General features: G+C 47.9%; 1 protein-coding gene across 1 annotated transcript in view; it reads right to left on the bottom strand.

Annotated features, from left to right (window-relative positions):
• Positions 1-5,655, bottom strand: part of NTSR1 (neurotensin receptor 1) — a 44,756-nt gene extending 39,101 nt beyond the window's left edge. Inside the window, exon 1 of the mRNA XM_042884782.1 lies at positions 4,999-5,655. Coding sequence (XP_042740716.1) covers positions 4,999-5,655 — 657 coding nt within the window. The remainder of the gene's footprint in view (positions 1-4,998) is intronic.
• Between the last annotated feature and the right edge of the window lie 8,730 nt (positions 5,656-14,385).

The raw sequence follows: 14,385 nt of genomic DNA on the forward strand, positions 1-14,385 counted from the left end.
ATCTCCTGCAGATGCTGCGTGGAGATGATAGAAAAAGCCTTTAAGGGGAAGAAGGGGGAAGCAGGGAGAAGACAATTAAATAGCTGCTTTAAATGATCTGGAAGGAGATTAAAGGCAGCTGCATTATTATTATTTTTTTTTTCTCTAGGAAGAGGAGCCAGTAGAATACCTTTATCTCTTCTGCTTTTACAAAGTGCTGTTAAGAGGAAAATGTAAGAGCTGAATTGATCGGCTACATTTCCTCACTTTTGATTCCCTTCAGCTGACACCTCGAGAAGGGGGTTGGGGAGGGAAAAAAATATCAAGTGAATTAAAATCAATTGGGGGGAAAAAAAAGAGAAGAAATTATGTAAGAACTGGCAGAACACAGCAGACCAAGCGGTTATGTAAGGCAACAAACACAGGAGCTTGCTCGAGTCAGATCCAGCTGTACGATGGACTGTGTGTAAATGGCCTGGGACTGGGTGGGCTGAGTTTGCTGGATTAAAGTCCCAAGGACCTGTGCAGTCTGTGGAAAGATGAAGACTTTTAAAACCTTGCATCGGACACAGCCCTTCCACAAAGGAGCTGACCTGTGCTGCTGCTGAGTGGGCTGTCCTGGTGGGCAGAGACACTGCGCCTCTATCCAAAATAGTTTATCAGCCAGGCTTCAGGGGTAAGATTATTGTCGTGTAAGTGACTGAAAACAGCCCTGCTACTAAAAGCCATAGCAGGAATTTGGCTGTGACTTAAGGAAAAGAGACCAGCCTCAGTTCCTCCAGCCAACTTTAGTATAAACGCAGAATTCCTGAACTGAAGCCATCGACTAATCCTGGATACGACATGCAAGCAAATATGGAGAGAATTCAGCCCTTTGGTTTTACTCACTGCTGTTTTTCATGTGCTATGGAGAGACCCTTGCCAGGTTTATTTGCAGGGCCCCATGGACCTGCCAGGCATCCTGCCACATGTCCTCACTGCAGAAGGTGTAAGGGAGTGTTTGCAACACTCTGTGTGGGATGCTGGGCCCCTTGGATAAATGGGGGTTGAATAGATGAACTTGGAAGCGTGCTTAGGGCCAGGGAAGTGTTCAGGCCAGCTGCCTTGTGTGAGGGATCTTGAATGCATGAAAGAGCTCCTCCATCCCAGCCCCAGTGTCTGCTCCCTCCTTTACATCCCATCAGATCTGAAGCCCTTCAGCACATTACTTCAATGCAAGAGGAAATAAAGCAGAGTACCTGCTTGGGCAAATGGTTGTTTCATGTGTTCTACCATGTCTCATGTACTCTACCATGAGCAGACTTCATAAAACAACAACTAATGGACCTGCAGGGTGGGAGAGCTGCAGCCACACAAGAGTGGGATGATGCACAGCATGGAAAAAGTCCACCCAAACCAGTGAGAGATAAACAGCTGCCAGTGTGCTTCCCAAGAAGATCCCCTAGCAAGTAGTCAGGCTGGAGCCCATGAAGCTGCAATGATTTATGGAAGCTTGTGGCCTGCTGCCATGTGTTTCAGTAAATGGGTTCTCACCAGCTGTCTGCATCAGCAAACCACCAGTTGCATCAGACGCCCTACACAGGCCCTATATAAACAGCAAGGGTTTGGAAAGGGGTAATGTGAACAACCTTACTGAGACCAAAAGGCTGCAGGTGGCTCAGTGAGAGCCTGGGGAATATTCTGCAGCAAGGCCACCAAGTCTGGGCTGTGCCACACCGTGGCAGTAAAGGAAAACAGTATTTGCACTGCCATCCAGACAGTAAAATTTAGGTCTTTTTGGAACAGGATGCATGCTGGTGGATGTGGGGCAGTCACTGAGCGGTTTCCTGTTTTGAGAGCAAAACCATGAGCAGCCAAAAGCACGAGTGCTGACCTGCAGGAGAACAGAGCCCACACGTTGCTCTGCTTCGCAGCTCTTTTATCTGGCGGTGCCACAACGAGCAGCTGTTATAACCTCCTCCAGCTGAAGTGGCATGAAAACATTAATTTACTTGTATGGAAATGGCTTTGAGAGGTGCTTAATTTGTATGGGGGAAAAAAAAAAAAACACCATAAAATTGGCTGCAGCTTGTTTTAGAGAATGTGTGCCAGTTAAAGTGTTAACTAGACCTAAATGATGTACTATAATGGACTTACTCCTCCGATCAGATCCCAAAATGATGCCAACATCCAAACCAGACGCCCCTAACAGACAGAAGGAACAGGCAAGCTTGGCACTGGGAAAACATAATAAACCAGCCTGACTTCAGCAGCTGTGAGGCTGCTGATAAACAAAGCTGGGAAGCAATGCTGCTGTAAGGAATTAAATGCCAGAGGTCGTACGGAGCTCACGCTGTGGTGGCATGAGGAGGGATGCTCAGCACCCTGTGGTGCTGATGGGTGACACCCCACAGAACACTCGTGTGCTGCTCTGCCTGCTTAGCAGCGTGTGCTGCACTGAGCAATCTGTAATTACTAGAGGGATGCCAGTAATTACTTTTTAGAGCTGTGCACATTGAGAGGTACATGTTAAGTAATATGAGCAGAAATCGAGTGTGCGGCGTGTTGTTTGAATGGTTAGCTCTTGTTCTCTTTTTGTAAGGAAACCTGGTTGTTCACACAGTGCAGTTCCATTTGGGAAAGTCCATCAGAACTTCAAGACTCCAAGCAAAGAGGGAGGAACATTGTCAGGAAGAGCCTTCAATGAGGACACCCTGCTCACCCTGGGGAGGCAGTGGCTCCAGCTCAGGGAGGGGCATCCTCCTGGGCTCTGCAGAGTGAGCGCTGGGCTCTGAGTCTATAAAAGGTTACATTTGCTCTGTTCAGGGCCTGGCTTGCAATTAGTCACCAAATAAAACCTCTTGGAGAACCGATGGTTTCAAAAAATAAAAAAGAATTTTTCAAAAATCCCAATTTGCTTTCGGCAGTTGGCCAAACAGGAAGAGTGAAATATGTTGAGTGATTTGGTACGAGAGATTTGCCAGCTCGAGCAAATGTATCATTGCTCTGATTAATTTAAAAGCAGAAAATGAACAAAAGGGATGTAGAGACCTGCTCTGAAGCAGCCTCAGCCCTCTGCAGAACTCAAGGGCTCCGGATTTCTGAACTGTGGGACCTCAGCACATCACTCTCACACATTACCATTGCCCTTTCCTTCACAGGTCTTCCATTATTCGTTGTTTTTTTTTAAAACCCCTGCACAGCTTACAACGTGAGAATGCTCAGTCACATGCTGTGCAATGGTTTCCCTTAATGCACTTCAAACCTGACTTGCAGCTGCTTTGCTTACTCACTCTGCAACCCTCCCTGACCCAGGGCCCTGCTTCAGGTTGGGTGCTGAGGAATGAGCCCCAAGCCATGAAATTAGCTCCTGTCTTAGCAAATCTTCATTTGTAGCCAGGTCCCCAAGAAGGAAAGTATGCTGCTCCCCCGCCTCCCCCACAGCTGCCTCCTTCCTTTTATTTTTTAGTACATTCACAAGTGAAATGATGATAAAAAATGTAAGGAAGAGGCCCCAGGCAAACTTCATACACAATGCATTAATGTCTGCCTGTCTTTTCCTCGGGTAACAGGATAAGGTAGATCCTGAATAACAGCAAGACTGTAAAATATGTTGAGAATTGTTCAATCTCCATAGACATGGCTGGAAATAATCCGCTCTCCTCAGCCCTATCGTGTTAACACAAAGCATGGGTTTAATCTTTAAAGGAAGATAAGTGAAAATAATGCATTCCAGCCACATTGTTCTTAAATCAGACGGCTCACGCCTCCTTAGAGAATAGGGAATTTGGGTTAAGCACACTGGGCTGCCCCTATGAAAAGCTACAAAGCTACAGAGGAAACAGCCTCCATGATCTGAAAGTGAAAGTTAGGTGTGGAGACAAAATTTGGGGGGAATTCAGTGCTTCTGTGGGGGCTGGACTTTGGTCACTGGAGCAGTAGTGCAGTGGGAAACTCAGAGAGACATCCCTTAACATCTGCAGGCTCTGGGCTTACTACTGTCTGTATCCTCGCCCACTTTTAGTTCTGTTTCCATTTAAGATCTTTACCTGCAGGAACATTTTGAAAGCTTTAGTACACTTGCAGTTTTAAACCCTAATAGGCTACAGATTAGACCCACCTGAAATTCATGTTCCAAATAGAAGATTGAAAAGCTATCACATGTAAGCCTGGCGGCAAAGGAGCTATGGAGATTGGTGTCTTGCTCTCTCCTTCCACTTCTCTTGCATTTTTCAAGCCTAATGCTCCAGTGAACAAATGCCTCAACCCCTCAGAGTGCTGTGAGTGGTGATGCTGAAATCCTTTCCACTCACGGAAGTGTTAGATTAAGCAGTGCATGGAGACCAGCAAAGCCTTTCTGAAATCAGGGAGGGGGCCACTAGTTAAACCAGCTATGGTTTTCCTCAAACAGCCCAAATAGCAGCCTCCAGCTTTGCAGTTGCTGTTCCTGTCGGCTGCCTACGCTGCCCAAAACTTTGTGAGATCAGTCTGTTACTTCACAGATGAAATGAGCTGCAGGTCATCCCAAGAAGCTGGAAGGGGGAGGAGAGCAGAAAGATGGGTTTATTTGCCCTGATGCTGCTGGTCCCTTACCAGCCGAAGGGGAGGGAGTGCAAAGAAAGGCGGAGGATCTCTGCATGCAACTCGCAGGAGTGCGGGACGGAGGGCCCCGCTCCGGGACACGGCGGGCTGCGTGCGGGCAGCAGGAACAGCTGCTCGGAGGGGGCTGCGCCAGCCCGGGGCTGGACTTACCCTGCTGCGGAGTTCACCCGGTGCTCAGCCTGGCGCTGGAGGGGCACGAGCCGTATGGGGGCACAACAAACACAGCCGACATCCCCCCGCCCCCCAAATCCCGCCGCCCGCCCGCACCCCACGCCGTCCTGTCCCGTCCAGTCGGGGATGCTCTGCTTCCCCGTTTCCCAAAGCTGGCTCCCCAGCCTCGTCTCCCCCACCCACTCCGCCCTGCTCTGGACAAAGTTTGGGCTTTTCCAGCACAGGGAATGAGGCGGCCGCCCGGCCCCGGCTGCTCAGGGTCCTCACCTGGATGACCGTCTTCAGCGTGGAGGTGTTCACGATGGTGGTGCAGATGATGGAATCCGGATCCTGATCCTTAGCATAAATCTCCCCCATGGTAAAGATCATGGGGATGGCGAGGAGGAAGGAGGCAATCCAGATGCAGCTGATGAACTTCTTGGTGCGGCTGCGGGACATGATGCTCTTGGCTTTGAAGGGGTGGCAGATGGCCATGTAGCGCTCCACGCTGAGGCTGGCGATGTTGAGCGCCGTGGCGTAGGTGCAGGCATCCCGGAGGAAGTAGTAGCCCTTGCAGACAGCTCCCCCGAAAGCCCAGGGGTGATGGACCCAGATAAAGTTGTAGAGCTCGATGGGCATGCAGAGGAGGAAGATGAGGAGGTCGGAGAAGGCGAGGCTGGCCAGGTGGTAATGCACGGTGCTCTGCAGGTTCTGCAGCGACTTCTTGCGCACCAACGTGTACGCCGTGATGGAGTTCCCCACGGTGCCGACCAAAAAGAGAGCCAGGTAGATAACGGTCACCATGACTTTGGAGTAGATATCGGTGTTGACGTCCAGATCCTCCTCGTCGGGTCCTTTGGAGAGCAGGTCGGAGCGGTTGGAGGCATTGGAGTGGAGGTGTTGAGAGCCGCCGGGCACGGCCGGGGCCGTGGCGTTGGGATGCATCCCGTGGCCGGGCCGCCCCACCGGGGCTGCAGCTCGGAGCCGCCGCCCGCCCCGACGTGCCGCTGCCCCCAGCGAGGAAACTTGGCTCGTTTTAATGCGGCGGGGAGGAGGCGCTTGCAGCTGCCGGGCTGCTGTGCGTGAGTGAGTGTGTGACACACAAACACACACACACCGGAGCAGCCTCGCCGAGCTGTGTGCAGCCCGCAGCTTTGGAATCTCCTCCCTGCAGCTTCCCGGAGCCCAGATGTGCACGGTAGGCTTTCCCTGCACACACACGCACACGCACACCGCAGCCCGCCTCGCACAGCCGTGCCGGCACACGCCGCACCGCCGCCCCCCGAGCTGCCTTCCCCCGGCCCCGGGGAGGCCCCTCCTCTCAGCTTCCCCCTGCCCGAGCCCCGCCGCCAAACGGCTTCGGCAGCCCCAGCCCGGTACCCGAACTGGAGCCCGTGAGGAGGAGCGGCTGGGCTGGGGAAAGGAGGCTGCAGAACCCCGGGGACTGGGTCCCTCTCCTCCCGTTGGAACCCGCCTTCTCCATCCCATGCGAAGTCAGGCATAGCTGTAAGGTGAGGGCTGGCATGGGATTGGGAAAGTGTCCTAGTCCTATTACCCCTTCAGCTCGATTCTCCCCCCCCCCCTTTCCCCACCCCCCAGTCGTGAGAGAACACCAGCAATGCACTCTTGGACATTCCCATGCCCTGTGAGCATCCAAATACTCACAAACTCTGCTGCTTCTAGGAGGAATGCATTTAAAATGAATTTAAAACACATAAAGATATCTACCTCTGCCCTGAGGCTTCTCAGCCCTACAGCTCAGCAGCATCAGCAGTGAGCTGCTTTGCTTTGATCCCCATATGTCTCTTTTCCCTTAGCTCCACATCCTCCAGTTCTGAGATGAGCGTCCTCTCTGAGCTGCTCTGTTGCAGAGAGTGCGAGGATGCCACCGTGATGCTGAGAGTGATAAAGGAATCCCCCACAGCAAAGGGCTCTCCAGGACAGGGGCTACTGAGGGTTACTTTCTCAGGCTTGGGGTGCAGAGCTGGATGCTGCCTTGTAAAACCTCAGTGAGCTGTTTACTCAATTGTCTTGATGATAAATCTCTTTACTATTGCACAGAGATCTAGGAAATCCCATCCAGGGATTTCCCATCCACTGATTTGGCCAAGGCAACCATAGCTTGTCTGAATTTATATGCTGACAGATGTTGTGTTTCCAAACACCGGTGGACTCTGAGCGCACTGATGCCTTGCAGACCACTTATCTATTTGATGCCAGAAGATATCTAATCCTGCGGTCGATCAAATAATCTCTGCATGCATACAGTGGACTTTACACAGCTGGTCACCAACAACCAACATTCCCCCAAATTTCTCTTATATCCAGCTGACAGCATCACCACAGAAAGCTGACCAAAATCAGATTTATTCAGTCTTATGTAGCCATATAAACACGGAGAGAAATGTTTTCTAGCATTCATCCCACACTGCTTTAAAGAATGACTAATAATCTCTTAGCACTAACGTTCCTTTTACCTACAAGTTTTTGTTATGAGGTCTCTGTCAGCATGGAGGATTTTGTCAGGGCTGGGGCCCCCAGCTTCTCTCACCCCTTGTTCCATGTCCTTGTGCAGCTGTCTGAAGTGCAGCTGCAGTGAGGGTGTGCTTCAATTCAGAGAAGTTTTGAGCAGATTTTGGATCCCATGAGTTCCTATTCCTTAGCAGTAGCTTATAGTCCTGTGATCCAAGCCCAAAGCCCTGCTCCTGCACTGAAGTGCTTCTCCCTGAGGCAGTGAAAGAGTTCCTTTGGGATCCTTGTCCATAACAAAGAGTTATTGTCCCTTCCTGGCCCTGTAACTTCATTTTGGCCTTGTGGAAAGCAATTGCTATCCCCATAAACTAGATACCCATCTGCTGGTCTAATTTTACAGTGTGTATGTGCACGTTTATATCAATAGCTGTCTGTAGAAATGCTCTGTTTTGGATTCTGTTGCCCCGTGTTTCTGCACACAGGCGAGGCAGGCACGGCTGCTGACAAGGAAGATATTACATCTCCTCACTCTGTCCCAGCAGCCGTTTCCAAGTGTTCCAGGTACCACCTCTACTTTCCCTCCGTGCCAAGTGCTGGCAGAGAATACCCAGAGATATAGCTAAAAGAGAATTCTAATTACACTCTGAAATATCATCTACCAGGAATCAATGTAGCTGTTGATTTACAATCAGCACTTCATCAGGCTGGTGCAGTTTGTGTCAACTGCCAAATCTCTGCTTTCCTAAAAGTCCCCTGGAAGGGTACCTCTTTTTCAGCTCTTCCTAGCAGATGAGTCTAAATAGTTAGGATGTCAACTCACTGCTCCTCTAGCTAGCTTGCACCTCTTGTAGAGACATCGGAGAGCATGAATGCATGACTAGATGTGAAATCACAACGTGGCTCTCTAATGTACACCGGTGCTGGTAAATTTACCACCAGTTTATCCTAGCTGAGCCTGAGTGTGCTGCCTTCTCAAAGTCTGCCTGCTGACATGCAGCCTTGCCATTCCCCATGCACAAACATGGGTCACCTTGTAAAGAAGAAAATAAAAGCAAGCCTTAGTGTATCACCAGCTGGAAAAGGGTCAGCCTCTCTCATCTTTATAAGAAGGTCTTGTTCTACCTTCTGCCCTCACATCACTTTTACAGAGCTGGATACCTACCTCTGGTGCAGAGCTGAGCCCTGAAAACCCTTCCCTTGGAATGGGCAGAGCTGTAGTGCCAAGCAGACACCAGCCCACAGAGAACATCTCCCAGCACACCATTAGTGTCCCCATCACTTGTGCATGACCTGAAGGATACGTGCAGTCCCTTTCCTTGTGTGAGGTATTGAAATGAATGCCAAACCATCTCTTCTTGCCTTCACCTCTGCTCTCTGCAGGGATGTAATCCATATTCTCCTTCAAGCAAAAGCAGAGCCAGAGGTGCACCCTTCTCTCCTTGTGCGCTGCGCTAAAGCTTCCAGCCTAAATCCCTGCTGTTTGTTTCTGAACTAGCCGACCTTTTAGCTAAGCTGGGCTCGTTTTAATATATTTTGTATGTGTGTGTCTGTGGCTTAGAACAGAAAAGAATCATGGAAACCAACAGGCTCCTGATCTCAAATGTTACTGCAAGGCATTTACTTAAAATCTTGCAGGAAAATATCACCTAAAGACCTTGCCTATTAAAACTTCCTGGACTGTGAGCTGAGGGTCCCACAGTGAGCAGGATACAAGGCCCCCAGATTGCCTCACTCCCTTTCATGTTGACCCAAGTGTTTTTCTTCTTTGCTTTTCCCGTTGCAGCTGGGACCACTAGGAATTATTCATGTTAACCCTATTGCGGTCTGATTTCTCCAGGTAGGATTTATCTGAAGGACAAGAAAAGCAGCAAAGAGAAAGCTTTGCAAGAAGCAAATGCTAAAAGACTGTGTCAGCCTTTTCCTTTTTCTGAGGTCACAGCTCCCCACCCTATATATCTGTTAGAGCAGATTCCTGGTTCAAACCTATGGAGTCAGATCCCATTGAAATCACTGGGACAGGTGCTCCCTTCTTCAAACATCCCTAAAAGTCAGAGGTGTCTAAGGTGGGTTAGTAAGGTTCAATCCTGGGAGGTACAAGGAAGTTTTGTTCAAGAAAGAGAGGAAGAAAGGAGTGATAGAAAAGTGGGCATCTATCAGCTCTTTTGACTATAATATTGACTGCATCATTATTTACAAGCACTGCATTACTCAATGTATTGCAAAATGAAGTATTGCTAGTTGGTGCACGTTACTTACTGTATTTGGCTGAAGTGATTTCAGTATTTTAAATCAAAACTGTTGATACATGAGTTATTTATTGCCTCTGATTTTCATAGCAGAGGAAACTGCTGAGGCTCCTTAGTGTGAGTGCATTGGTGTGTGCATTGGCAAAGCAGAGGGACCATACCCAGCACAGAGCAATGATCACATACCCCAGCATTGTGTCCCTGGACAGATTTAAAAGAAAATAGGAAAGTGGAAAACAGAGCAGACTGGGGTATGTACGATGATGCTGGTAAGAGAATTTCCCTGAAGAAGGATCAATCTCTGGGAATGGACAGCTGGGAAATGAGGTGTCCAGATTCTTCATACAAGTCTTGTCTTCTGTGTGCTGGGTGTTCAGATTCATCCCATCACTTTAGCAAAATTCCTTTAAAGTTAGCATATTTTTTGGCTGATAGGCATTGCAATATTTATCTCAGACGGAGCCAGATGTGTTAACTGGACACACACAGAAGATGCCAGCTGCTTCAGTTCAGAGATGAAAGCAGATTTTGGATCCCCTGAGTTGTGACTGCAACAAGCCCAAATCAGATTCCTTGTGGCAACAAACACTTTTTTTTTTCCATTTACAATATAAACGTCCAACACATGATGAATTGCGCTCGTGTATTGCCATGCAGTTTCCCTTTGAAAATCCTATTTTACCCAGGCAGAAATACAATGAAATGAGACAGAGGAATCCAAGGAAACAGTTTGCAATTGCTGAAGCCTCAGGGCTTCAGCCCGGCTCTGGGTTGGGCTAGGGTTATGGTTAGAGTTAGGGTTAGGTCTAGGATTAGGTTAGAGCAGTGCAGACAAGCAGCCCATTGCCTTGCAGGGATGCCATCTGCCTTCCCAGCCCTCCCTCAGTGGTGTGTTGTGAGGGGCTGTCCCCAGAGCCATTCCCATTTTCCTGGGACACCCTACAATGGCTTTGAGTCACTCTGTGCCACTTCAGCAGACGTGAAAATTTGGCAGTTTTTGCCTTCCAAAGCACACTGTGACCTGCTGTTAATCTGTTTTGTTTGTACTGTGCAATCTGCCTTGTTCCTGCTATTTTTTCCTCTAAGAGCCCACATCCTCCCATTTTTTTTGGCAGAGTGATGGAGCCAGCGCTGGCACCCCTCTAACTGTACAAGAAGAGGATGCAGAGAGGATGTGACGTGCAGAGGAGGTCTGCACCCTCCACAAATGATGAAACAGTCCCTCCTGGCTGTTACCAGGAATGAGAGGCTGGAGAGGGCATTGCTTCATGAGCTCCATCCCTGCCATTACAGGCAATGCCATCGTGCAGTACCTACATGTCCCATTTCTGACCTGCTGCTCCACCTGTAACACTGCTGCAGGTGCAGGACCTGCTGCTTGCTGGTGAGTGTGAGCCTGAAGGGAAGGGTTTATTCCTATACCTGCAGGCCAGCAGACTGTTGGGAACAAATCTCTGCAGACTTCCTGGGGGGATTTCACCCCAAACCATAACACAGAGCAGCCCTGTGACTGCTCTAAACTAAATTGAAGGAGAACAGCCAGAGAAGGCAGGCAGGAAGCCGAAAAGAGAAAAACAGCAAACAAATAGCCAGGAAGGCTAATCAGCTCAGCCTGAGTTAGACAGGGAGCTCATTCAGTGCCTTTCAATGTGATACTGGGGCTCAACTGGGGCTGCATTCACTGCCTGAGAGTTTTTGAAAATCTGATTGCAGCTGTCCAGGGAACTGCAGGTACAGGAGAAGTCTGGAAAAAAGGCAACAAATTACATGAAACAAACCTTTGGTTGATTTGGCGAGATGCTTACAGAGCGCAGGAGCTCTCTGGACTATGGCTACATTTTTTTAAACCTTCTCATAAATCACAAACTGTTCCGACTCCAAGGGCAAACATTTTCAAACTGTTTTTTGCACCGTACAAAAAACAATGTCTGCTCTTGCAGCACGTTCTCCTTTTTGTATCTTGAGGGTTCCCTCTTCTGTTGTTTGCTCTGCCTACGCTACCAATATCTTGTCAAATCCTAACACGAAGACAAACAGATGATTCTCTGGTATCTTTCCTATAAATGTCTTATTGCTGTTGGGGCTGAAAGGGGAAGGAAGGTTTCTCACCTGGCAGACCTGAGAAACACTGCAATGAAAATGCAGCGCAAGGTTTTTCTCAGGTTCTTGAATAACTTTTAAAGAAGAAAATCTGCCTCTCATGTTGAAATAAGGACCCCTTCTCTGGTGCAAAGAACATTTAAAATAACAGCTTGTTTCTAGCTCAGATTTCACAGCATCTAAAGATGCTGAAACCAAAATCACTTCTCTTTCAGTGCAGTACACGACTCTCTGGCAGCGCTCAAAATAGCAAAAGCTGCGCACCAAGCTTTGAATCCAGGGCTGAGTGCTGGAGGAAAAAGTCAGAAAATGATTTGGGTGGAAGGGTGCATTCATACAAGAAATTGCTGAACATCAGCAGAGCCAAACTAATGACAGGGGATGAGAAATAGGTTAGAAAAATTAGATGGAGCCCTTCTCATTCAGTAATGACCATTTCATGAAAGAAAGTCATATTTTACTACATGGTAAACATAGAAGTAACAATGAAGATAACTGCCACTAAAGTAGCTGTGAGATGAACTGGCAGACGGTGGAACAGAGTTCAATTAACAGAAAGATTTCTTGAAATGGTTTGATTCTTCAGAATTTGCTCTGATTCTTCAGCTAATCCTTCAACAAATTCTGCAGCCACCAGTCAGCTCAGCACAGATGTTGTATAAGGCAGTGATGTGGAGAAGCAGTCACAGCCTCTGCTTTTCCTGGGGCTACATGGACAAGAGGAATGGTTTAACCTCAGAGCATGGATAAGTGCTCCTCTGCCAGCCAGAAACAAAGAGAAATAGAATCTGCACAAATCAAGACTTAAAAACCAAAAGCCACTCTGAACTCAGTGAGGCAGGATCTGTCCCCAGTTTTGCTTGCACGAGTTTTAGAATCCAGAAGAACACAGGCCCATTTGCTTCTATCCATAGCATGACGGAGATCTTCACTTTCCAGGATCACCTCCAAGGAGCTCAGAAATACATCAGTGCCCTCAGGTTATCTGCTTTCTTTGATACAAATGCAAACACTTTTTATGATGAGCCTGATACAGCGGATAGAATAAGAAATGGGTCTATTGGAGAACATGCTTGATAAAGGGCAGACATGAGAAATAAGATACGCATCCTATTGCAATATATTGGAGGTACTGGGATAAAAGGGCATTTGTAGATATTGAGTTAACTGCATGACATGTCTCTGATCTCCAAGTAGTGTAGAAAGAAAGATTTCCAAAGCATTCTCACTTGAAGGTTTAAAAGGGATTATGTCTGCATATTTAACCCAAACTGGTTTGAACCAGATATTTTTATGGTAGATAAAGGCAGCAAATGTGTGAATCCCACCCTCACTAACCCAATTGCAGCAGTTCTGTCACAGAACTTCTCCTGCTGCCCATGATGAGAATGAATAGAGAATATTTAGCACATAACTCTGCTTTAGCCTCTGTAATGGCAGCTTGCAGCTTTATCTTGTCTTTCCCAACTGCAAGGATTGCTTAAAGGAAAGAGCTAAGGACGAGGAATCCAAGCAGTCACTTTTTGCTTCAGGGATAAATCCTTCTCCTGCTCTGTGGCTTCTGAATTTAATAACAGAGGATATGGGAGAAAGTGATGCTGCTAATGATCTTTTGCTCACTTACTGAAGAGCTGAATTTTTCTGGTGCTAACAGTCTATTAGAGAAATTGAAGGAAAACTTCTCTATAGATTCTGCATTTGCTAATTGCTGACTTCCTTGCAAACACTATGCTGGCAGAAGACTCAAAAATCCAGAATTTTTTTCAGTCTTCATTTAACTCTTCAAAGGCATTAGCAACTGAGAGGTTGTGGTTAGTGCTGCAAATTCTCCTGTAAAACACTTAGCAGTGAATCACTCTTCACTGTTGAGCCCTGCCCACCCTCCCACCAGCCTCACTGTGTGATAGCCTACTATTACAGCTCCTCCAAGGACTGCTTATTTAGCAGAGCCAACCCTGTTCTTCCTCTCCTACCTGACAGGGAGCTGCTCTGCTCTGCTCCTTGGCAAACAGCAGCTGTTGGTGGATGTGTCTCTTCCAACCCTCCACATACTCACAGACGTGGCTTCACCTGTACTCACATCAGAGAGCCATGTTGGATGTGCCTGCGGGCTACAAGGGCAAGTTGGAGACAAAGAAATGTGCTCCTGGATTCCTGGAGCACCACTTTCTCAGTCCCACAGAGAAGATCTGAATGCAATGGATCATGCAAGAAAAGTTTCCCCCTTGAATCCCCCTTGAATCCCCCTTGCTTTAAGCAGCTCCAGATGGATCGGGAGGACATTCCCATAGAGTGAGGACATCCCTGCAGGGTTGGGTGGTTCCTCATTGCATCCATGGCTGCCCTGTCTGGGAGAGACTTCACAGAAAGAAAGCAGGAGCAGATCCAGACCTACTGCAACCCCTTGAGCCCCCATCCTGGTAGAAGAATCAATCTGGCCTCACCAACACAGCTAGAATTGTCCAAACAAGACAGTATTGATCATCATTAGATTGTACTGAAGAGGACCTACAAATGACAACAATAATCACCATCATTCTCACTGGATGGCACAGACAAAGCCCAGATGAGCCAATAATATCAGAACTCCCCTTTGAGCATCTTTGATTTTCTCTACGGGAAATCACAAGTTTTGTTGTTGTTCTTGAAAGGTGTTACATAAAACCCGGTACAAAGCAAGTTAGGTTTCCTTATTGACATTTCTGTGGAAGATAGATAGAAACTGTGCTTTATTGGGTTACTTTTCTTTTATGTATCCCGGACTGGTGGCTGGGCGAACCCCATCCTTCCTCTCTGACCACCCAGACTTATTCCAGAAACCAGGAATTTCTGATTTTTGCCACCTCTCAGCTAACTC

Source organism: Lagopus leucura, unplaced genomic scaffold (assembly GCF_019238085.1).
Source record: "Lagopus leucura isolate 7727_CA_CO unplaced genomic scaffold, USGS_WTPT01 Super-Scaffold_100045, whole genome shotgun sequence".
Classification (NCBI taxonomy): domain Eukaryota; kingdom Metazoa; phylum Chordata; class Aves; order Galliformes; family Phasianidae; genus Lagopus; species Lagopus leucura.